This window comes from Manacus candei, unplaced genomic scaffold (assembly GCF_025592945.1).
Source record: "Manacus candei isolate 608988 ecotype Guabito, Panama unplaced genomic scaffold, ASM2559294v1 h1tg000091l, whole genome shotgun sequence".
In the NCBI taxonomy this organism is placed as follows: domain Eukaryota; kingdom Metazoa; phylum Chordata; class Aves; order Passeriformes; family Pipridae; genus Manacus; species Manacus candei.
The window spans coordinates 140,003-164,563 of NW_026138139.1; the positions used below are offsets into that span (position 1 = coordinate 140,003).

Below are 24,561 nucleotides of genomic sequence, written 5' to 3' on the forward strand. Positions count from 1 at the left end.
TGTCACACCCCTGGAAGCAGGAATAATTAAATTAACCTTTGAGGAATTCTGCCAATCCACCAGTTTTCAGTGTAATTTCATCTCCCAAATTGCCAGTGCTTTGTTTGTCACTTTTCTTCAAGGTGTTTAAGAGCATTCTCACACCTCAGCACACACCCAGGTGGTAAAAACTGAATTATATATAATAAAATAACTATTCTGAGAGATTACAAACTGCCTGGGTGATCACACTGAAACCAGTAATACATTCACAGTTCCTATGAGAGCCTGCAGTTTTATTATTAAAGATATTTTTTGTTATCCACCTTATTTATTATAAATCAAACAGGTACAAGCAAGGAAATGGTGCAGTCAATGAGCAGCTTTCAGAGCTGCTGAGGGAATCCTCAGCTCACTCAAAGAAACCATTTTAGGACTAAAATGATGGACAAAAGTGGGAAAAAACCCCAAAAAAATCACAGAAGGAACCATGGCCTGCAATTCAGGCTTCAGGCTTTGCTCCAAAATCCAGTTCCAAAATCCAGCAGCACTTGAAGGAACATTTTCTTGCTTCTCTGCAATAACATGAACAGCAATTTAAAGGAACTGAGCCTCCAGTGCAAAGTTAAACTCAGAGAACAGAATTCCCCCGGGAGCAACAGAAACACCACTTTTAATGCCACTTCCTTAAACAAAATGCTAAATTAAACAGAGTATAAACAACCCAGAACTGCACCTCAATCCTAGCAAATATTTTAAATAAACTGCTGAAATTGTTAACAACTTCCAGAGAATTTTCTGAGACACTTTAAAACCTGAACTTCTACTTTCCTCTAAAAATCACAAGCTCTGCATTGGAGATCTTGTATTATCCCTACTGCTGCCAAAAGTTTGGAGCTTTAAAATGGATAATTGTCCTGGCAAGTCCAGCTGAAGCAGCTTGTGATCCTGCAAGCCCCTTTCACCAGTTTATTTAAGTCTTTAAAAGGCATTTTCCATTCTTTACTTACTGTATTTTGTATCAACACACACATTAAAAAGATATGTGCAGACACACAAACAAAATTATATCTATTTATGGATGTAAAAGGGCACAGAGTGTATCTGCATCACAGCCAAACCTTTAAAGAGCATCAGGTATTAGAAAATACTCTGTGACTGAAAATAAAGTTAAAAATAGGTGTTCTTGTTAAATATAGACAGGGTCCCTTAACTGCATGTCCTCTTTTCCATATAAAAGGAGTTTATATGTAATTTTTAATTTATGTTTAGGTAAGACAATCCCTTCAGGAGGAGAATAACAAGCTGCTTTCCTGAAGTCACTCCAGAAAAAGTCTCCCAAGCCAAGCAGAAGGAATCCATGTGTTGGCAGTGATGAAGCTGAAAGCAACAAAAATGAGTGGAGAAGTAAAAACCCCCTGGAATTTATTCTACTTTTAAAGAAAAAAAAAAATTAAAATTCCCAAAAGTCTTCTGCAGGAATAACTGGAGTTTCCAAAAGTGCAGCCTGTGGCACAAATGTCCTTGTTAAATATAGATATTATTGTGACTTTCAGTGGCTGTCAGGAACTTCTTCAACATCTTCGTGCTTTCAGATGCATCCTGGGAAAGGGAAGAGATGATCAGGATTAACCACATTCCTGGGAATAAAACCAACCCAAAAAGCCCCACTATTCCCATTTTTATTCCTCTGAATACCAGTTTTATTAAAATATTAACTGTATTAAAACAGTAACTGTGAGCAAAACCTGCTCAAGGCTCCACAGGAATGTGCAGTTCAGCCATAAAATGGGATTTATTATTTTGCATCCCTCCTCACTTGGATAGGAGAGGAAGAACCTGAGCAGTTGTTACTGTTCTCCTTCAGACTTTAAATATTTATGTACAGCCAGACTTATTTAGCAAACCAGAATAAGCTGTACTGAAAAAAATTAATTTGCAATTCCCACATATATAGCTGAAATAAATATCTCAGTACACACAGACCTCTCTTACCATTTAAATATAAGTTCAATTGGTAAAACTGAGTGGTTTGAACCAACCATACTCCAACTAAAAACATTTAGAAAGAGGTAAACCAGTCACTTCAGCAATGCCCTGATTTCACAGCTGCTTGATTGGTGCAAAAATGTTGGGAATCATCTTTAGAAATTCAGTCTTTTAGTTCCAAAAAGAAGTTATAGGTCAAAATGAGTGTTTAAAGCAGCTTTCATGTGTGGCACGAGCTACAGAGGCAGAACACAGCCCTGAATGTAGGATGGAAAAAGCCATGAAAACAGAAAGGTTTTAACATGAGACACTTCCCCAAAGGAAACTGCAGCTTAAACAAGCACAAAAAAATCACTCCCTGATATGTTATGGCTCCTACAAGAGCCTGAAAAGTCAAAGTGAAGTTTTGAGGGCACCTGTAGCTTCATTATTTCTGAGAGCAGACATGTCACAGCAGGCACAATTCCAGAAATCACCGTCCCCCTGTCACTAAAATCCCTATTTTTCTGCCTTTTCAGATGGAATCTTCACCAACAGCAGAATGCAAGAGGTGAAAGACACACAGAAACAGCCCAAACCTCCCAGTAATTTTTAAACATGGGATTTTACCTTGACTAAACTCTTGAGGACTTTAGAGGAAAGCAGAGGCTTGAAGGCCTCAATTGTCACCGTGTCCAGTTTGATGACATCAGTGTAGCACTGGTACAGCACTGCAGGGATCTGCCAGACCTGGCAGTAACTCAAAACTAAACCACAAGGAAAAGAAAATGGGGTTTAATTTCAGCAGAGAAGGAATCTCAGCCCTGTGTATAAAAATGACAGCTTGAAAGGTGTGAAAGTTTATAAATTAACTGCTCCAGCCACCCCTCATCCCACAGGAACACCAGGAAACAGACCACCAAAAATGAGTTCAGTGCAGTTGGTGTTCCTTCCTGGCAAATATTTTAACTGGAAATTGGGTATTATTGGTAAATAAACTGTGTATTAACTGGAAAAATGTGTATTACTGGTAAAGAAAAATAATAGGAGCTTCTGCTAAAAAAGAAAAAAAAAAAAGAATTAAAACCAAACAGGCACCAAAAAAAAAAGTGTGAATGAGATAAAATCATCTACTTTTAGCTCCTGCCAGACAAGTTTTTCCTCATGTTGCTATTATTTTATTCTAAAATAAAACCCTGAGGTGTTTATTAGATTATATAATAAAACTGAATCTAACTTTTGCATGAGGTTAATCAGTAGCATTTTGAAACATTACCTTTACATGCAGAAATAACTTTATGAGCTTTTACTTGGATGCTCAGATGAAAGTAATTCTTAATAAAACCTACTTAGTTCATCAGTAAAATTCCCAAAAACCCAACGTACAATGTGCTTTGTGAGGCTACAATGAAGAATTTTCCAGTACTTCTGTCCCACACTTGAGGGGTAAAAGGATTTGTGGGTGGTTTTGAAATTCATCCTTATTTTCCAGGGTAAGATGTGAAAACTTCAGGGGTTAATTATCCCAAAAGGTCACTTTTCAGCCAGTTCACATGATTAAATAAGAACTCTAATTGCAATGGGATGCTCCTCCAAGTGAATTTTGTGTTGCCACCACCAGCAGCCTTGTAAATAATTGGAATTATAAATAATTGGAACTGTAAATAATTGGAACTGTAAATAATTGGAATTGCAAATAACTGGAATGGTAAATAATTGCCAAATACCAGCAGCAGGAAGATCCCTCACAATGTTGGGCTGTTCCAGCAGTGGGCAGCAAACCTGCTCCTGGAATTCTTTGGTCTTCAAGGCTTTCAGGAATGGAGATGCAAGTGTTAAAGTGGATTCCTGAGTTTTATAATCAGCCACGGGGCACGTTGAGAGGATGGTTACCTGCAAACCTTCCTTTTGCATGGAGCCAAAAACCTGGAATTAAAAAAAAAAACCAAAAAACACATCAGGAAAATTTATCTTCCCAGTGATAGCATCAAAACCCAAATATTAATTTTAATTTCAGAGCAAAGGGCAGTTTAACTTGGGGTTGCAGGACAATTTGAACCAGAAATTTTCAGGTAGAAATTTCCCACGCACTTCTGTTGGCATGAACATAAAAAACCCCACCCAAAAGAACAGCTAAAATATTCACCAAGTCTAGTGATTTTCTGGAGATTTTTTAGGTTTTCAGCACTGCAAATATATCAGTACTTACTATTTTTATTCGTGGTGACTGTGGGAAGAAAAAGGACTTGAAATGAAACCAGGTAGCTCACTAAGCTGCAGGACATCTGAAATGGGAACTGTGCTTTCCAGATGTTCTACAACACTAAAAGAGTCTTTATTTTAAACACTCAGATTTAATTCTATTCAAGCTGAATGCAGAAAGAGGACTTCAAATTTTCCACAGTTTTCCTCAAATTCAAAGAAGAGAGCTTTAAAGCCACTGTACAAAACATTCTCTTGGATTCATTGCTTGCCATCAAAAAGCACCAACACAAGAGAAGGAAATAGGGAATTTTTTAGATGTGACAGAAACTTGCCTGTTTCTGTCTATGCCCCAATCACAGGAGGGAAGCTGCCTGTCCCTTCACATCAGTGTAGTAGCAAACTGATGAAAAACCCATATATTTTTGTTGGGAACACTGGTTGGAACGCTGGGAACAGTGGCTGGAATGCACAACTGCAAAACCCCGTCTGTCCTCATTTCCCAGCGATCCCTTTTCTGAGAGAACACACACAGAGGCAAAAATCTGCCTCCTGGAGAGTGAAGCTGCTCAGTTAATCAGGGTTTACACACAGGACAGGTCTGTAATTCACATTAAAAGCAACAGATCACCAGCACAACGTTTCTGCCGTGCAGTTAAACCCACCAAGAACCACGAAGCCTAAAAATACTCAGGAACACTCTTCCTGAACAGCCACACTGGAAATCACACACATCCACACACAGCTGGAGAAACACAAAAATGGGGAAGACAAGGAAACCACAGCCACCTTTCTTTCACAATCCCAGTTTAAATCAAGTGCAAGAACGTGTGGAAAACAGCAAACCCCCAGTGTTTTAGGCCTCGGGGTCTCTAAGCCTGACTTGATCCCCAGCCCCAGCCTTACACAAAGGGCTTTAGAATCTCTGCCTGCCCTTCAGCCCAGCAGAGGTTTCTAGGTGGGGAGGCAGGTTAGCAGACAGACAGCAAGATAAAATAAGCCACACCTCCCTCAGGCAAAGCAGTGACCCAAATCCATCAAGAAAATCACCAGCCACAACATTCACCCCCAGATTTTATCTTATTAAAACCAACATGATGATATTTGGAGGGACTTGGATGACCCAGCAGCCTTCCTGTACCTGAATTACGCTGGGGGGAGGCACTGGGAATATTAAATCTATAGGAAAATGGGATAAATGCTGCTTTGGAGGCACCTTGCTCCTTGTGAAAGGCACAGAACACACCCATGAACAGACACCATCCCTCAGGATTCTCCCAACAGGTTTGGCTGGTGATTCCTTGGCAGCTGCACAAATGCAGCTGTGTTATTGTATTTTAAGGGAGGATCCTCCAGGAGCTGAAATGCAGCTGAAATAAGCCCTGGAAAATTAAAGCCAAACAGGAAAAAGGGTTTGGAAAACTGAAACTGTCCAAAAGATGCAACTGCACTGAGCTGGGAGGTTACAGCAGAGACAACTGGCAGCATCTGGAAGGAGACTCCACAGGATCTGCAGGGAGTAAATCTGTGCATCTGCTGAATATTTAAACAAAGAAAGCCACTGGGAAAAGTTATTTCCAACACTGTCATGCTCAGAGTATCAGAGAAGAGGCCCTCACACTAAGCTGAAGATCCCCACCCCTATGATTTCATCACTCAGTTTGTTGTCTTGCCAGTTTTACCTTCTCAAGCCACTGGAACTGTTGATCCTCAGCCACGTAGCAACTACACTGGCACAGAAGAACCTTAAAGAAAATTAAAAAATGGTGTAAACAAATGGTTTTAAAGGCACAACAACAGCTCATAATCATGTGTAAAAGTGATGTGGCTGTAGACAATAGCTTGTTCAGTCATTTGGGGTTTTTTTAACTCTATTTCAATGAGGATTTTTCACTTTGGACTGAGTTTCACACAGCAGAACTTCACATGGTTTTAGTGAGCATCAACCCTTGAGATTATCTATGAGATTCACCCAGAACCCTGCAGCCTGAACACTCTGTGGGTGGATGAAATTGCTCCCATTTTAACAGAGTTAAATCACAGAGGAACAAGTGTTTAAGTCACTTACTGTGGGGTCTGATATCAATCTGTAGAACAAACAGAAAGAATCTGTGGGGAGGACATTTGTGGTGCTGGATGTTCGACACCACTCATTCCACAGCTTCACCACTCCAACCACTTCCCAGCACACAGAATCCAGAATAAAAGATGACAGGAAAGCTGCAAAACCCAATAAACATCATTAACTTATGAATAATAAAATCTCTGTTGTACAAATAAATACCTGAATTAGATTATCCCTTTGCGACCTGAAGTAAAAATAACTCATTTTTATCAACATGCATTTAATGGCCAAATCCAGGAGAGATCAACAATATTAATAACCCCACTGTATCAAAATTTGTAAGATAAAGAGCAGTTCTACATATAGAGATCCACAACATCAAAAATTGTGTTCTTAGGAATTATACCATTACAGTTAACTTCAATTCCTTTAGTACAAGCTAAGGATGTGAATATTAAGTTTCTACCACTTCTTGACATACCAGATATAACAGATTAAATGTAAAAATCACTGAAGCAGAATTATTACACTGGTTATAGAAAGCAGAGAAAAGAGTGTGGCAAATATATTCATCAATCAAATTCCTGTCAAAAGCTACAGAACACAGATCCAGAACATCTATTACCATTTTTCAAGGAAAACCAAAAACCTGAACAAAAACTAAACAAGTAAACTTGGATATGAACTAAATGCCATCTAAATGGGACATAAATGCAAGCAAGACTTAAAACTTCTTCATGCCCACAGGGAAACAGCTACCAAAAAACCCTCCAGTTTAAGTGTGTGGGGGAAGAGCAGAGGGTGTTTTAAGCCTCTAGGCCTGATGAGTAAACAACCACCTGAAAAGAGGGCATGTTAGAACTGGAATGTGAAAAAGGGACTGACTGAGCAAGAAAACAAAAGTTTAATCCCCTCCCCCCAAAACACTGCCCATTAGAAATTAAAGAAATTACAGTTTACTGACCCATATTTGACAGATCCCTGTTTCACAAAACTAAACTGCACTGAGCAACTTGCTACTATCAGCAGAAAACTTTTGCCAATTAAAGGATAATTCAGGAGAGTTTACCAAACAAAAGTCAGGTAAAGGGAAAGAGGAGCTGTCCCAAATAAAAGCCCAACCCAAAACATACTTTGCTTCTGCCCTTCACCTGAAAATACAACAATTTTCAGGAGGAATAAACAGTTGGCACAAAAAGTATGTTTTATATGTACAGACTAAGTTTAGCTCTGGGTTAAAACTCTGCTCCTAAATGAGGAGCTGGACATCCAGTACCTAAAGGGGCCTTACAAGAGGGATGGAGAGGGACTTTTCACCATGACATGGAGTGACAGGACAAGGGGGAATGGCCTTAAGATAAAGGAGAGCAGGGTTAGATTGGATTTTAGGAAGAAATTTTTCCCTGTGAGGGTGGGGAGGCCCTGGCCCAGGTTGCCCAGAGAAGCTGTGGCTGCCCCTGGATCCCTGGAAGTGTCCAAGGCCAGGTTGGACGGGGCTTGGAGCAACCTGGTCTAGTGGAAGGTGGCCCTGCCCATGGCAGGGGGTGGGACTGGATGATCTTTAAGGTTCCTTCCAACCCAAACCATTCCATGAGCTGTGGGTAAGGGTGGTGTTCAAGGTCTTTTCCAACCCAATCCACTCCATGATTCCATCCTTAAGGACCACTCTTCCAGCAGAGACCAACGTTAAAACACACTAAGGCAGAGTCCAGGCACACCCACACCTCCCTCCCCGAACTCGCCCCCACACAAACCAGCAGTGTCCGATCCCCCCCGGGCCGGTTCCACACCCACCTGCCGCGTTCCGCCCTATGGCCACGACGAACCTGGAGCACGCCAAGGGCCCCTGGGCCAGCCCGCTCCACAGCACCTCGATCTCCCTGCGGAAACAGCCACTGAGCACCCCGAGCTGGGAGAGACCCACAAGGATCATCCAAGTCCAACCCCCGGCCCTGCCCAGGACACCCCAACACTCCCCCCTGTCCCTCAGAGCGTTGTCCAAACCCTCCTGGAGCTCTGGCAGCCTTGGGGCCGTGCCCGCTGCCCTGGGGAGCCTGGGCAGTGCCCACCACCCTCTGGGGGAAGAACCTTGTCCCGACACCCGCCCTCAGCAGCGCCGCCCCCTCCCCGCCCGGAGCCGCCCGCACCTTTTCTTTTCCAGCTCCCTGCGGATCTCGCGGTCCTCGGGGGTCTCCTCCCGCTCCTCCTCCTCCTCGTCCAGCCCGGCCCGGGACGGGGCCACCACCACCTCCCCGAAGAAGGTCGCCATGGCCGCCCCGCGCCTGCGCGGCCCCGCCCGGGAGGGCGGGACAGACTGCCGGGATCGCGGGATCGTCCGCGGGGGAAGGGACCTTGCCCTCATCCCGGGCCGCCGGCACCCCCCGGATCGCCCGGAACCACCTCGGCAAGCGCCACATCGGGACAGGCGCCTCTAGAACGCGAGGCCTCCACCGCCCCGGGCAACTCGTTACGATGTTTACCCACCCTTCCCGAGAAGGAATTTTTCCTGATATCCCATCTAACCCCACCCGGCTCAACGTGATGCCGTTTCGCCCTGTCCCTTGTTCCCTGGCAGCAGAGCCCGACCCCCCCCGGCTCCCCCCTCCTGTCAGGGGGTTGCAGAGCCAGAAGGTCCCCCCTGAGCCTCCTTTTCTCCAGGCTGAGCCCCCCCAGCTCCCTCAGCCCCTCCTGCTGCTCCAGCCCCTTCCCAGCTCCGTTCCCTTCCCTGCACACGCTCCAGCCCCTCCAGGTCTCTCTTCCATGAGGTTCCAGACCTGGACACAGCTCTGAAGGTCCCTCAGCAGTGCCAGCACAGGGGGCAATCCCTGCCCTGGGCTGTGCCCACACTATCCCTGATCCAGGTGCCACTGGGCTCTTGCCCCCCTGGGCTCGTGTCCAACCACTGTCACCAGCACCCCCAGGGCCTTTCCCATCCCCTGCCCCAGCCTGGGGCATTCCTGGGGCTGTTGTGACCCAAAGGCCCTCGGACATGTTGCAAAGAAGAGCACAGTGACATGACAGGTGTATGAACAGCTTTACTTTGGTCCACTAATAACATGTACATCATAAAAGTCTTCAATACTAAAGAATTTGATTCCTTTATGATTCTGTCCTGCACTTTCTTACTGCTTCCCTCTGTTCATGCTGCCTGTTCACTATAACAGATTCAGGTCCTGCTTTAAAACAAACAAAAACACCCTCCGAAGTTATATTAAATAAAGATCCTACTTTTACATTGCTTTACTTCCCTGAGTACAGCTGGACCAAACCAAGAATGCTGACTAAAACAACCAGGAAGGTGAAGAACTGCCAGTTCTGCAAGAGTCAGCATGCTCATTTAAATAAATTAAAAATAAATAAACTCTTAGAAGGTCAAAGGGTCAAAAATCCCTTTCCAGTTTAACCATTTCCCTTCCCACTGGCTCTTTGGAACCTGTCTGTGTGTATAAAATTAGGAAATAAAAGCAGCATGTGCTTTGTTTGCAAAATAAAGTGTTAGGGTCCCTAAGCCAGTGATTCCCTCTGGGATATACAAATCCTGAGGAGAGAACCTTCTCCCAAAGCTTTCAGGGATCACCAGGAACATGTGTGAGTGCAGGATGACAGGATACAGCATCTGAGAAAGGGTGAGAAAGAAAACCAGCTTAGTAAATCTAAGCCTGAACTAGAAATACAAACCTACCAGCCCAGTTTCAGCTGTTTAAACTGAAAAATAATAAAAACTCTGCCATTCACTTCAGAGCTCCTGTACCAGTATTTATTCCCATGGTGGAGGTTGCACTCCACAGGACACTGATCCTAAGCAGCTGCTGAGCAATGCAGTTTATGGAAAATATAAAAATATCAGTGGACTTAACTCTTGTTTTAACAAAGTTTGCCCCTAAAAGGCAAGATACACAAAACCACCTTGAAACTTCATCACTAAACACAACTGTGTTCGTATTTTAGAAACAAAATAATGAATCCAGATAAACATTTATCCTGAATTTACAAAACTCTGCTGTGCCCCATGAAGGACTATGCCCTAAATAAAATTTCCTGGGACAAAAATGATTTAACTTAGGTTATTTTTGAACTTCACCTTGAAGTTATAAGGGGAAAAAAAACCCGAGTATTTCTCTATGCTGAGATAAAAAAAAAAGAGTATTTCTCTATGCTGAGATAAAAAAAGAGTATTTCTCTATGCCAAGATAATGTTCTGGAAAGCAGAGTGATGTGATGGTAAACACACACAGTGTCAGTGAGGTTGTTGGAGAAGTGGCTCTCACTGACTGACTCCCTTTTCCATGATCCACTTCCATTTGTACAGGGAGTTCTGCCATTAATGACTGTTGTCGTGCAGCTGCACTAACTTTTTAATCCCCAAGCCCTTCCAGATCCTATTACCAAGTCCAATCTGCTGGAAAACTAATTCACAAACCTATATTTCAGTTCAAAGGAGCTGGGTTAGGCTAAATCTGATATTCTAATTCTAACACATCTTCTATTGAACAACGAGATCAGGAACTGCCAAATTTTCCAAGTGTGGGAAAAAGGAACCTGCAGAGAGGGAGGAGGAAACCTGGAGTGGGGAAGGACAGAGATTTCCTGGAGCTGGGCTGTGTGGCTCCCACCAGCACAACTCCAAGGAAAATGTATGAATTTAGAGTTGCTGTGTGTTCTCATTGTTAATACCTGTTCAAGCAGGAACTCGCATGTTTTTCCTGGGGGAATTTTCTATTTTCTACACAAGAATTCTTTCCTGTCAACAACAGCCACCTCAAACATTCTGAAAACAGGAGATGAACTGCAATGGTGAGAAACTGGAAAGGTTTAATCAGTGGGAAATCTAACATTCAAGCACTTGAAATATGGAGGAACAACAGTAGCAAAAAGGTCTGGAATGTCAGAATCCTCCACCTCAACCTTTCCACGCATAAAGAAAACAGAACAAAGTGTTTTGTTTGTTTTTCTATTTTATAAAGAAAACACACAAAAACCCTTAGGCCCAAGAGTTCACCTGCATGTCATAATCTTAAAAGTTTACAGTATAGAAGTCACATTAATGATCAAAGTACTACCTGTCAGCAGAACCCTCTTCACCAGCACCAAGAGCCTCTGGAATTGGCAAATTCACTTCTTCACTGGTAACTGGGCATCAGTAATGGAAGTACAGAACATTTTAACATCTGCACTAAGTCAAGTTGTGAAGTTTATCAGCCTTCTCACTCCTCTTTTGATGCAAGGCTTGCATCCAACCAGGTTTTTCTAGTGTGTACTATTACTTAGAAGCCTGTTACTATTGTAGATGATCTCATACAGCATTAGAGATGTTTGAAATCTGTTCTTGAATGTTGCATGACCTAGGTAGTATTTCATTGCAGCACCCATAACAATAATACTCAACATACTGCTATTAACCTGTTTGCAGTGTTTTAACATCTTTTAACTCTTGTTATATGTAATAAAATACCAGTAAAGACAAAAAAATTGCCCCTATAATGAGGCACATTTTGGCATCTGTGCTAAATGCTGCTACATGGGCAGGCAAGTGCAAGTCAAAAATACGAAAAGGAGAAAAGTCATCATCTAATCACATTCGTAACTTTTTCATAGAAAAATATAAATATATTCCCTGAAATGTAGGACGAAGAAGAGCCAGCATCCATCGGAGGAGTTCTAGTGCTATTACCATTAAAAAAAAAACACAAAAACCCAACAAAACAAAACAAAACAAAATAATAAAACAAACAAACAAACAGAAAGAAGGTGGCCTGCTGGCTTTCCTTGTTTAAGGTTACGTGTCGCAGTCCCCGTCGTCGTCGCCGTCGTGGTACCGCACAGTCCGTCTGCCGCCGTTCCGCGTGCGGATCTTGGAGCGCTGGTTGGCCCGCCGGTATTTGGTGTATTCCACGTCTTCTGAGTCGTGCTCCTGGCTGGGTTTCCAGCGTTTCCTCTGCTGGGGTCTCCTGCAAGGCTTCAGGGAGTTGGGGTTGGTGATTTCTTTCCTGCTGGTTCTCGGTTTCCTTTTCCTCTTCCTCGTTTCCGCGGCATCGCTGCAGACGCTGTTTTCAGTCCCAGAGTCCGAGTCGGAAAAGCAATTGAAGCTGCCTTTGGAACTTCCTGCAGTCCCAGCTGCTTCCAGGTCCTCTGACACCGAGCTTTTCTCCTCTTTCTTCCCCCTAGTTTCAGATTCTGTTGTTTCTTTGGAGCCACCCAACAGTTTTGATCTTTTGGAAGAAGCTCGAGATTTTTTATTTGCTGCTACTCTGGTAGTTTTAGTTTCGGGTTTAGCCAAGTCAGAATCTACCTCCTCTTCAGAGTTACTCGTACAATGGTTGTGGGCTGAGGCTGACTTCCTAGAAACCCCCCAGCTCCTCCCATTTTCCACCCTGTGGTTGGTGGAATTCTCCTCTGAAGAGTCATAGTCAAGATTATTCAGCGCCCCAGCACAGACTGATTTATGTGCCTGCCTGTGGTTCTGCTTTGGAGTCTCTGCCTCAGATTCAGTTTTTTCATTCTCAGACTCACTGATATATTTCCTTTTAGGAGCAGATGACTCAGGGCAGGAAGGTTTTTTCCTGCCACAAAACTGCTCTTTCTCATTCTCAGACCTCAAAGAAGCGTCTCCCTCCACGCTGTCCACCAGCTTCTTCCTGCACACCCCGGGCGCGGTGCCCGGGAGCTGCTTTCGGTTCTTTTTTACTGTGCAAACGCTTTCTGAGCTCGATAATTCTTCCTTGGCATCACTCATGATCTTGATTTTGTTGGCTGCCAGGGTGGCACATCTGCGGGGGTTCTTCTTCTCATTGGACATCTTGATGTGCTTCTTGTAGTTGATGATGCAGGTCCTGCTCCGCAGCACTTTCCCGCTCTGTCCCGTCTCCTCACTCGTTGATTCTGCAAAATAAACACGTGAAAGTTCTTTTTCATGCCTTACATCCCTGAAATAATTAGTTTATTAAGCACAAACGCTGCCACCTTTAATAAATGACACAAAAGCGTTTGTTTTTTCTTTAATTTAACTGTTATGTGTAATTTAACTTAAGCCTTTACTGAAAACACAGCCAGTCCCAGGGATCCTTTTCACTCTTGGGATTGCTCTGCTGTTCCTTTCCAACCCTTTATCATCTCATCCTTTAGCATCACTCTGCTAATTAGCTCAGAAATGACAAATTACCTACCTTAGTAAACAAATGCTTTCCTATTACTAATACTTATTATCATCTTACTAGAATAAAACTTGCAAAATTAATGACACATTTCAGACCTTTTGTTTCTAAAAACAGATTATAATATTTTGTGTATGTATTATTTATATTTCATAATTTTAAATGGTTTCACATGCAGAGAGATTTAAACCCTTCAGTTCCTTAGTGACTTAAACACTGAGACTGCTGCTGACAGTGAATCTTCCACTCAGTAGTTTGATTTTTAACACAGAACTTCTGATGTTGGAATTTAAAACAAATTTTCCATCTGTAAATCCTGTGAATGATGCTGTGTGAAGATTAATGGTATGAATGTTTCCCTTCTAAATACAAGAACTGTTCATATGTATCAATTAAAATCAAAAGCACAAGTTCTTGAAGTAAATTTAAAAAAATAAGAGGGAAAAGCTATGAGACATAAATTCCAGTACCAATATTAACAACCTCTTCATACACCAAATCTGGTCCTTATTTCAATGTAAATCCTTGTATGAACTGCTCAGTATATTCTTATTTTGACATTTCCAAAGGATAATTCATCTCCTGTCTTTTCTAACAGCTTCCAGGAATTATCCATGAATACTACTACTACTGTTACTACTTGTACTGTGTGATTTTATGGCCAAAACACACCACCTTCCTGCTGAATACTGCAAAATATTGTACAAAAGGTGAACGAATTCACAGATAAAAAAAATGAAGGGTTAAATCTTAAATTATACACTCTTCTCCAATATTATTAAGACTAAAGTTTAAGGAGGTAAGCCTTTGTGCCAGAATATTAAATCTATACTTTGTACACAAGACCTTGAATTGGGAACAAATCTGTATGATGAAGTTCATCCTGAACATCCCAAATGCAAAGGTACAAACAAGTGGCACAGGTAGAAAGGGGGAATATTAAACCAACTCCCCACAAAAACTGGGAGTTTAAAAGACAGAGAGATGGGAAATTCTTGCCCACCAAGCTGTCCTGGAGTTCATCATAACTCCAAACCTGGAATATTGGGTAGGAAAATCCAGCCATAGCTCCAGTCAGCTCATCTGCAGGGGGTCCTGCAGTCCACAAATACTGACCAGTTACAAAATGTATGTGAAAACTTGCCTTTGAATTTTAATACATAAAACCCCATGCTAAATAATACGTATCTATAAGATATATTATAGAGAATATAATATACAATTACAGTACTATATATATACACTATATATAGGCTGTGGTTTAGACTTTAAAATATACTGCATGTTATATATATATTAAAAAAAAAATCCTGAAAGTAAAGCTTCCACATAAATTGTTTAGCTGGTTACTTGTGCACTGTATATATATATATATAGATATAGATATAGATATAGATATATAGAGATATATATATACATAGATATAGATATATACACATATATATATACACATGTATATATATATACACATATATATACATATATAAATATATATACATACATATATAAATATATATATACATATATATACACTCATGTGTATAAAATATACACACTTATTTGAAAACAGGTATTATATAAATACAAATGTGCTTATATATGTATTTAAATAAAAGCATGATATGCTCCAGCAGTACCTGAAATGAGGTGCTAGAGAAGCTTGAGAATGGAAATGTTACCAAAAGCTATAAATTCTCACTGAATCAAGTATATGTACAAATATCTTCCCTCTTTGCTGTATTAAGTCTCAAAGTAATGGGTACAGGACTCCCAAAAAACTCCAAAGCAGTTTTATATTTGACTCAGAAGATCTGACATAGGAAGCACATTCAAGTAAGATTTTTCCATTTTATAAGGTTGTTAAAAAATTTCCCTCCCCCCAGTTTTCTTCTCCTCCCCATTTTCCAGCTGGATCCTTTCCCATTGCTAATGATAAAAAAGTAAGAAACATTTTCAGTATGTTTAGCACATATAAAAACTAAGATCTTAGTATAAAACAAATAAGCATTCCTTGTGGAAATTCATCTGAAGAGATTCAGCTTAGATTTTAGATTCATCTTCAGAGATAATAATTTTCTTCTCAAGATTTTTAAGGCACAGTGAGAGGTTTGGAAGGATGAGACCCGAACACCAAGGGCAGAAGAGTCTTTCAAATTCCAAATCAGGACTAATTCCTTAACAACAGAGACACATAATGTACAGTACCTGTTTTAATAAACCTCAGCATCGTGATAATCTTAAAAAAGCCCCCCAACCCCAACTCTCCAAATCACAGCACACACAAGTATTTGAGTTACAGACAAACCTATAGAAAAAAACCCCAAAATCAAAGAATTTAGCTTTTTGAAACAAGTGAAATGATAAATCTTGCTTTGCAAAGTGCCTCTCTGTGCCAAGGACTCTGACATTGAAATCCAGAAGTCAAATCATCAAGTGACAGGTTCTGGTGCCCACCACAGATGTGAGAATAATTAAAACACCTCTCAATCAAATTCGTTTGGAAAAGCTCTCAGTAAAGTTACTCAAAGTGAAAATGACTGTTGTAAATCAGTGCCAGCACAGAAAATTTTAACAGGAAATTCAGATAATCTTTACCCACAAACCGAAAGCAAGAAAACTACAAACCAGAAAGTTCTGGTTACTGAAATTCTCCAAACAAGGAGCAGGTCACAGAGAGAGATTTTTCTCTGTCATTCCTCAGTATCAGGAGTTAGAGGCATTAACTTTTAAAGTTTTACCTTTTCTAATGATTTTTGGTCTTCCTTTTCTCTTCCTCTTTCTTGCTTTCAAAGGAGTTTCACAGTAATTGCTGTTGTTGGAATCAGCCTCAGAGTCCGTGTCAGAGGAGTGATGGAAGCTGGAACAGGGGTCGGATTTGGAACTCCCTGCAATCCTGGTTGGCACCAAGTTCTCTGAGGGGAAAGTTTTCCACTCCTCCCTGGTTTCTGTCTCAGATTCTGCTGTGTCCTCTAAATCACTCAGGACTTTTGCTTTTTTTCCAGAAGCATTGAGCTGCTTGCCAGCTGCTTTCCTGCCATCCCACTGATCCAACTCGGAATCCGCCTCATCCTCCGAGTTGCTCCCTGCAGGTTTATTGTGTGCAGATGTTGATTGGTCACCAACTTTCTGACTGCTCCCATCCTCGGAATTATGGCTTTTGGAGTCCTCCTCTGAAGAGTCTGGGCTGGGACTTCTCCCTTTGGGAGACACAGGACGGGCTGGGCCCCGGAACTGTTTGTGGCCGTTGCTTTGCCAGGTTTTCTGCGTGTCCGGCTCGGAATCTGAACTCCCATTTTCGGATTCGCTCACGAATTTCCTCCGTGGAGCAGATGAACCAGGCTGAGAAAGAGTTTTCCTCTTGGTGAGCTGCTCTTCTAATTCTTTCTCACTCTCTGACTTCAAGCCTGTGTCATCCTCGGATCTCTCCAGCAGCATCCTCCGGGCGGCGGCCGAGGCGTTGCGGTGAGGCAGCTTCCTGTTCCTGCAGCCAATTCCAATGCTCTCAGAGCTGGAAACCTCTTCCTCCACGTCACTCATCAGCCTTAATTTATTGGCAGCCACAGCAGCACTTCTTCGTGGGGTTTTCCTGTGTCTGCCAGTGCTGTTGCTGAGGGAGTCAGATGTCACCACGGAAGTGTTTTCAGAGTTACTTACGTACAACTTCTTCCTGACAGTTTTCCTTGTGTTCCCGTTCTCCTGAAGAACTGTTCCTGCAAAGGAAAGCACAGATTAAAATCTTAAATATAAAAATAGCAGTTTCTGAAGTCTTGTCAAATCTGGGACAGGCTCAAGCCACAGGTATGATAAATAAAATACACTCCTGGTAAACAGTCAGGTTGTCATAAATTTCAGATTCACTCTACTTCTGTGAAAATTAGAACTTCTTCATAAATTGTTGCTTTTTCATTAAGATACAAAATGTTGCAAGATATTCCCTCTGGGTTTCTGCCCTACTCCCCTAAGCACTGAAAAAAAAACCCCCACTTTAAAAGTTGAGTGGAGTATTTGAGAGCTCCAAAACTGCCATCAGTAAAAAAAATTAGTATCTTACCTGCACAACGATTTGAAAAAAATACACTAACTGCACTTATTTTTATATATAACATATATATGTACTTACAGACACTTGTGTTATTTGATTTGACACTGAAGCCCTCAGCCCTCACCTGTCTGTTTTCTCTGAGCAGCTCGATTCCGGGTCATCCTGCGACTGCTGCCCTTCCTCCTGCACAGCCCGTTGTGCAGAGGGGGGGACACCACAGCCCCAGGACATTCTTTGCTGTCCTCTGAGCTGCTTGTGGAGGATGAAGATGAAGAGGAAGTAGATAAAGAGACCACTGAACCTTCACTTTCTGTTAGAAAAAAAACCAAACAGTAGTTGGCAATTAGAATTCCAAAGGGCTTCCAGTTAGGAGCTACATTTGCTGATCCAGGGGATCTTCAATATTTCCTCGCAGTTTTGTCTTAAAATTCACAATCCTGCCTGAATGTCTTACAGGGATGAGATTCCATATTCCTGCAGTGCCAGGAATCTTCTTCAACCTGTGTTTAAGTTGCAATTAAAATACAACAGCTCTTTTCAAGCAACAGATTTAAAAGAAAAGCTTGTTTTAAAAAACACCACCACAAAACATGTTCTGACAGGTTTCACCAGGACTTGCAGTCTTTGAAATAAGCTGAATTTTTATCAAGGTGAAGTGTAGGGGAAGAAGGGAAAGACAAGAAGGTTTTTATGTCTTGGGGAACTTCAGTAATTTTCTAATTTTGGATGCCAATTTTCATGTTATATAAATATATATAATATATATATATATATAAAATATATATATATTATATATATAAACCATGAAATAAATATATATATATATAAAACATGAAAACCAGCATCCAAAATTAGAAAATATATATATATATATATATATATATAGGCATATAACCTGTATCTTATATAGCACCATCTATCAAATATACTATGCTTTCCTACTGACAGGTTTCTTGACTAATAAATGTTAAGTAAACTGTCTGTATTCTACATGATTCCAAAGTAAAAAGCTATGTTTAGCAGACAGATTTTTTTATAACGTTCATAGTGAATAATGTAATAAGTGTCCAAAATTCAGAAAATACACGAAATTCTGTATTACACAAAGAAACTAAAGCATACAGAAATCCTGTCTAAAGGATTTCATGTTAAAAATATAAACTGCATTTAACAATTCAGAATGCAAATTATGGCAGTTCAGAGAACCACAGAACAGTTTGGGTTGGAAGGGACATTAAAGATCATCTCAATCCAAACCCCTGCCACGGGCAGGGACACCTTCCACCAGCCCAGGTTGCTCCAAGCCCTGTCCAACCTGGCCTTGGACACTTCCAGGGATCCAGGGGTAGTCACAGCTTCTCTGGGCAACCTGGGCCAGGGCCTCCCCACCCTCATAGCTAAGAATTTCTTCCTAATATCCCATCTAACCCTGCTCTCTGTCAGTTAGAAGCCATTCTCCCTTGTCCTGCCACTCCAGGCCCCTGGAAATAGTCTCTCTCCATCTTTCTTGGAGCTCCTTCAGGTCCTGGAAGGCCACACTGAGGTTACCCCAAAGCTTCTCTTCTCTAGGCTGAACAATCCCAGCTCTCCCAGCCTTTCCCCCCAGCAGAGCTGCTCCAGCCCTCTGATCCTCTTGGTGCCTCCTCTAGCCTCTCTCCAGCAGCTCCATGTCCTTGCTGTGCTGTTCCCCAGGGCTGGAGCAGCTCTGTAGGGGAGGGGGTCTCACTAAAACAAGTTCATAATATTACAAATGTATAAATTCTAAACTTGCTGACCTGATGATAAGGCAGAACAGTTGGTCAGTGCTGTGGCTCTGGCTTTGCCATTCCTCTCAAAGGCTGCCAGGTGCACACCATCCGAGGATTCTCCGGAGGAGCTCCGGGTGTATCTCCCAGCGTTCGGTTTATGGCTTGTGACACAGGCGGCTCTGCTTGAGGTAGGTTGGGGGAAAGAATCTTCTTGCTCAGATTCAACTTTTGCCTGAGACTTCAATGGTTTCTGCTTCGAATTTCTAGGGAAAGGGGAAAGAAGGAAAGAAAGAAAAGCAACAGAGGTTGTAAAACTGTCACAGAGAATGGTAATTATGTATTTTAACAACATGTGGCTAATGGAACACCACAGGACTTCAGGGTCATGGAAGGGGAATTACATTTGTAATGAGCTAAAGTGAGACAATTTTAACTCTGACAAGGCTGAACATTAAGTACTTTCATTAAAATAAGTCTGCACTCCTGGTGAAGTCATACAAGAGGAGACATTCTTTCTCTGCTCTGAGCAATGTAATGCTCAATGTCCTCCAGACAATTAATGTCCTCTTACTGTTCACCAGGAAATTTAAACAGCAGCCTCAATTCCTCTTGAATTCCCAGCCTGGTTCACTGCCCACCAGCCTCACACCAAGGCAAACTAACATTATTCCACAACAAACTGAGTTTCCAAGACACACAGAAGGTGTAACCTCAGAGAAAATTCACTGTCTAAAATAAAGAGAAACTCACTGATTTGATTCCTCCTTCCTCCACATTCCAGTGCCACCTCAGTCCTGCTCAGCCACTTGTTTACACAGTCACATTCAGCCACCTGTTTTCACACTCAGAACCATTTTAGCACTTGGTTTCTTACACTGCAAGATTTCCAGACATTCATCCAGGGGCACAAGGTGTCTAATGCTTTTTCTGCCATCCAAACCCTCTCCCAGGTAGTCCCAAACAAGTCCCATACAATTCTCCAGGTATGAGCAGACAGGCAGTTTCAAAGCACAATTTCTGCCTACCTTGGCGTGTCTTTCTTTATCTGAAAATGTAAAAGCAACCCCCTGAAATTAGATTTATTTTTTTTACCTTAAAACTCTTATTCCTACACTTTCACTGCCACAGAAGAAAGACTGGACAGCAGCAGAAAGGGAGCAGCTCAGTTTTAATAATTTACCATGTTTAGCTTTTGTATTTTGTCCCACTTCATCCCACATATAAATTAGGAATATGAGTTAATTATGTCAAACAGCAATTGTACCAAAAGCTTGTTTGCCTTCAAAAGAGAAAAGGTAAATCCAGCTTTCAAATGAATGCTACAGCAAGTGACAACTTCCATAAATTCCACAGGACTGACTTTACTCTGGACATGATAAAATATGTAATATATGCAAACTTACTGTTTCACTCCTCGTTATTTCAGTCAAATTAAATATTGACTCCCTGACTCAAATATTGAAAAAAACCCCAACAGTGAACCTCCAACCTTTCCTACTCTTCTGTCCCTTTGCTGTTCCACAGACAGTTTTATGCTACAAAAAACCCACTTTTTTTTTGCAACAGAATTATAAAAAATCTCAAGGAGCTTGCAAACTATTTAATAAACCAGTTGTTCTCCTCTTCACAGACTCAATGTGACAGTCAAGATTAATATTAGTGTCTACATCTTGATAATGATTACCTGAGCATTTTGCTGGGCTGCTGCACTGAGCTCTGATTATTGAATCTCCTGGTGTACCTCTGGTTCCTTCGGAGCTTTTCGTTCTGTTTCTGCCCATTTTTGAAATCTGAAACAATTCTTCTTATTTTCTCTTCAAACAGTGCTGACAATCTCAAGGTCATACTGTAAATCTAGGTAAGGAAGTGGCTCATATTAAAACCAAATCCTTTTATCCAAGAATAACAGCTCTAAAATTAAAAACTATACAGAAAAAGCAGTAGAAAAAGCACATGCAGTCCCATGTAATATTCCAAAATAATACCTCATTTCATTAAGACATTCATGACCCCCCCAAAATATTTACAGCTACCTTTGATTTTTTGTTTGGAGTATAAGATTTTGCATTACTAAATATTAGCCTTATATCCTTGCACAGTTCCATTGGAGTGTCATAATTCCCAGCTTCCAGAGTTTCTTTCACTGTACCAAAGTCCATTGGAGTGTCTATAATGTTTCTGTAATCCTGGATAAAACACAGGGGAAAAAAAAAAAAGGATTCTGTGAAGGAAGAAACAACACTTTTGAGGTTTTTTTCTGTAATTTGAGGGTAGCTAAAATGACACAGATTATTTTCACCTCAAAATGACACAGATTATCTTCACCTAAAAATGACACAGATTATTTTCACCCAGAAATGACACAGATTATTTTCACCCAGAAATGACACAGATTATTTTCACCCAGAAATGACACAGATTATTTTAACCAGCAGTGAAAAACAAGCACCTGCCACAGCAGAAAGCAACGTTTTTGCTGACACTACTTGATTTAAAGTCTCCTCTTCGTTAGCCCGTGAATTTTACTATAAGAAACAACTGATTTGGGGTAAAAAACAACAACAAAAAAACAAAATCAAAACACCTCAATCTTCCTTTCTCTCCTGTTAATGTGCTTTAGAGAACTTTAACATGTTTTTAAAACCTGAAGTGAGACTCAAACTCCAAATGAGAAGACCACAGGAAAAGAGTTAGATGCTTGTAAAGAAGTTTTTTTTTTCCTTTAAATTAAGTTAATTGGGTTTTTAGACAAAAAAAGGGACTGAAAAGTTAGAGAGAATACCATGAACAACTAAAAGAAAGAGAAGGAACAAATCAATTTGAGCTCAGGCTCAATTGACTGTTTTTGTAGATTATCCCTCAATAAACTACTTTTAACTAAGAAAATATAAATTTATCTAAAATTATTTCCCTATGAAAGCAAGTGGAAACAAAAAAGACTCTGAGAAGGTTATTAAGAACAACTTACAGGATATTGATCCAAGTCAACAGGCTGCCTGAAAGGTTCTGAATCTTCACACTGGAAAATTAAATTCACCAGCTCCATGCACTGCTTCTTCCAACAGTTCTCATCATAGCCACCTTTCACACTTTTCCCTTTTTTAAAGCCTCGTCCCTTGGGAAAAAAAAATAAGGAAAAGCATTACTGAAATACAGCAAGAAAAAATTCAAGTTGATAATCCCTCTGCAATTATTTCTGTGGCAGAAAAATGCACTTCCAAACACTGTTTTATAACAAAAAGTACACTCCTAATATTTAGTAATAAAACTGTAAATTTTATTATAAATTTATATTATAAATTAATAAGAAAATCTAGGAAATCATACTATTTTCTTTTACTACATTTAAAAATTTTGAATACTAAGGCACAAACCCCATACCCTCCTGATACATATTATTCTCAAAAGATTTGAATAATATCCTTCACTCAAATATTTTTCCAAGCATGTCAGGGAATAATGATTTTATTTCAGCATCAGACAGATAACTGAAAACTCTTCACTGGTATCAAACTTGTAAATAATATTTTCCCACACAGCTATATAGAATGAGTATAGAAGCACTAAAACAGCAAGGACCTATTTAAGCAAAGCTTTTCCTTCCTGGAAAATTCTGTTCTGTGACTGTTGTAAAAGCAAACATCCCTCCCACAGAATTTTGGGTTATATGGTAAAGATCAGCCAACTCACTTTTCTCCTTCTATAGGATGTTCTTGGAACACATTTTTCGTCGTCCTGCACAAAATAAAATCAATCCTCTTCAAAATGATGGATGAAAAAACAGGTGATATGTGCTCAAAGTGCCATTACATTGATATTGTGGTAAAAACGGATTTTTACTCTCAATTCTCTCAACAAGACAGAAGATGAGCATGAAAAAATACAGCACAGCATTTGAGGGACTTGGAAAGCAATATCTTTGATCCCATCAGAGAAAATTCCTGACTCCAACTCCTGTCCTTATTACAAAGGAAAGACCATCACCAGGAGTTGCAATAAGAAGAAACCCACCAGCTTTGAACCTCAGGGACTAAATATCATCAGTAATTCAATTCACTGATAATAAATATCATAAAACATTCATAAAAATTCATAATATAGTCCATGTTTGTACTAGCAAATAGTTCAAAAACATTTGAAGGCTGGTGGTCTTTTCTTACATAAATTACTGGAATTATCCACCCAAATAAAAAAGCTTACCAGATCAGCATCATGACAGTCTTGTTCATCATCTGTAGTGCTACAGAGCTCAAAAATGTTTGTACAGTCCTGATCACTGCAATGCAATTAAATCTCTGTTACTGGAAGAGCAAAAGCAGGGCTGTTGTTCCCTAAACTCAACCACAACCAAGACCTACTTGTAAAAAGGGGAGACAGTAACTAAGAATTAATACAGAAATTAGCATTAGGAATTTGAAAGGGGCTTTCCCACTTCTTTCAAAATAAACCTCTCAAGTGGTTTATTAAGTGAGTTCCTGCAACTGGAACTTCTACCCATGACAGCACAGAACTTACTGTATGGGTTGAACTACTCAACATCCTCAATGTCAAGCAATATTTTGGTACTAAAAATACTATAAATACCAGGGAAAACAAGTTAAAATGCCTCTAAGTTGGACATCTCAGTATTTAAAATAAGATTCAGAAAGAATTCTACACCTGTCCCTGCAGTGCACTGAGAAACAAGCAAAAGCAGGGCTCACAGCAAAGGGATTATTAAGCTGCTTACACTCTCCCACTGTTGAAGAGCATGAGGGTTCCAACATTATTTAGATTAAAATGCCACTTACTTGATGAACTTTAAGAGCTGGGTAGTGATCTTTTTTGCAGCTCTGGCAATGGCACTCCCAGGTTCATTGAAGGTTCTGGCATTGCTTTCAATGTATCTGACTTCCCAAACCAAAGCTGAGATTCTCCTGCAAACCAGAAAACACTGCACCTTTAAAACTAAAGAAAAGCTTAAAACCAGCAAAAACTGCAGCTTAGTAATTTTCTGGCCACGTCACATTTAGATGCCCTTTGTTTTGTGTCTCATCAGATCAGTCTCAAACTTCTCATTCACATGGAAAATGCAAGGAAGCAAAACCAACAGTGCATGTATTGAATGACTTGTTCTCCAACCCATTATTGAGAATTCACCCTCAAAAAGTTTGGGATATAAATTCATACACGGCCCTGTAAGCACTAGCATTTGTTACCAGTAAATCATAAAATAACACTGAAATAATCCCGAGGATTGGGGATTCCCTGGAATCTTTAAAAGATTTTTTTAAAAGCTTACATTTCACCTGAACCAAAAGTACTGTTTAATCACTGTAAATTATCACATTTCTTCTGGAAACATCAGAAGGTGCTTCCACAAAGCCCTGACAAATGGAACACAAGTTTTGTTGTATCTGAGGAATT

At 40.6% G+C, this 24,561-nt stretch overlaps 2 protein-coding genes across 2 annotated transcripts in view; both read right to left on the minus strand.

Moving 5' to 3' along the window:
* Nucleotides 1-1,041: 1,041 nt before the first annotated feature.
* On the minus strand, nt 1,042-8,521 carry PSMG1 (proteasome assembly chaperone 1). The gene is made up of 7 exons (XM_051768014.1): nt 8,362-8,521; nt 8,009-8,094; nt 6,218-6,369; nt 5,832-5,894; nt 3,675-3,873; nt 2,578-2,714; nt 1,042-1,581 (listed from the first exon to the last, which is right to left on the minus strand). Exons 1-7 carry the CDS (start codon nt 8,481-8,483, stop codon nt 1,507-1,509), a joined length of 834 nt encoding a protein of 277 aa, XP_051623974.1. The 5' UTR covers nt 8,484-8,521; the 3' UTR covers nt 1,042-1,506.
* A 1,428-nt stretch (nt 8,522-9,949) lies between these two features.
* BRWD1 (bromodomain and WD repeat domain containing 1) overlaps nt 9,950-24,561 on the minus strand; it is a 46,370-nt gene continuing 31,758 nt past the window's right edge. Inside the window, exons 32-41 of the mRNA XM_051767992.1 lie at nt 23,946-24,071; nt 23,356-23,431; nt 22,846-22,890; nt 22,124-22,270; nt 21,189-21,341; nt 20,840-21,009; nt 19,183-19,418; nt 17,532-17,717; nt 16,104-17,075; nt 9,950-13,093 (exon numbers count right to left, since the gene is read on the minus strand). Of these exons, the coding sequence (XP_051623952.1) occupies nt 11,991-13,093; nt 16,104-17,075; nt 17,532-17,717; nt 19,183-19,418; nt 20,840-21,009; nt 21,189-21,341; nt 22,124-22,270; nt 22,846-22,890; nt 23,356-23,431; nt 23,946-24,071 (3,214 nt within the window). The 3' untranslated portion in view covers nt 9,950-11,990. The remainder of the gene's footprint in view (nt 13,094-16,103; nt 17,076-17,531; nt 17,718-19,182; nt 19,419-20,839; nt 21,010-21,188; nt 21,342-22,123; nt 22,271-22,845; nt 22,891-23,355; nt 23,432-23,945; nt 24,072-24,561) is intronic.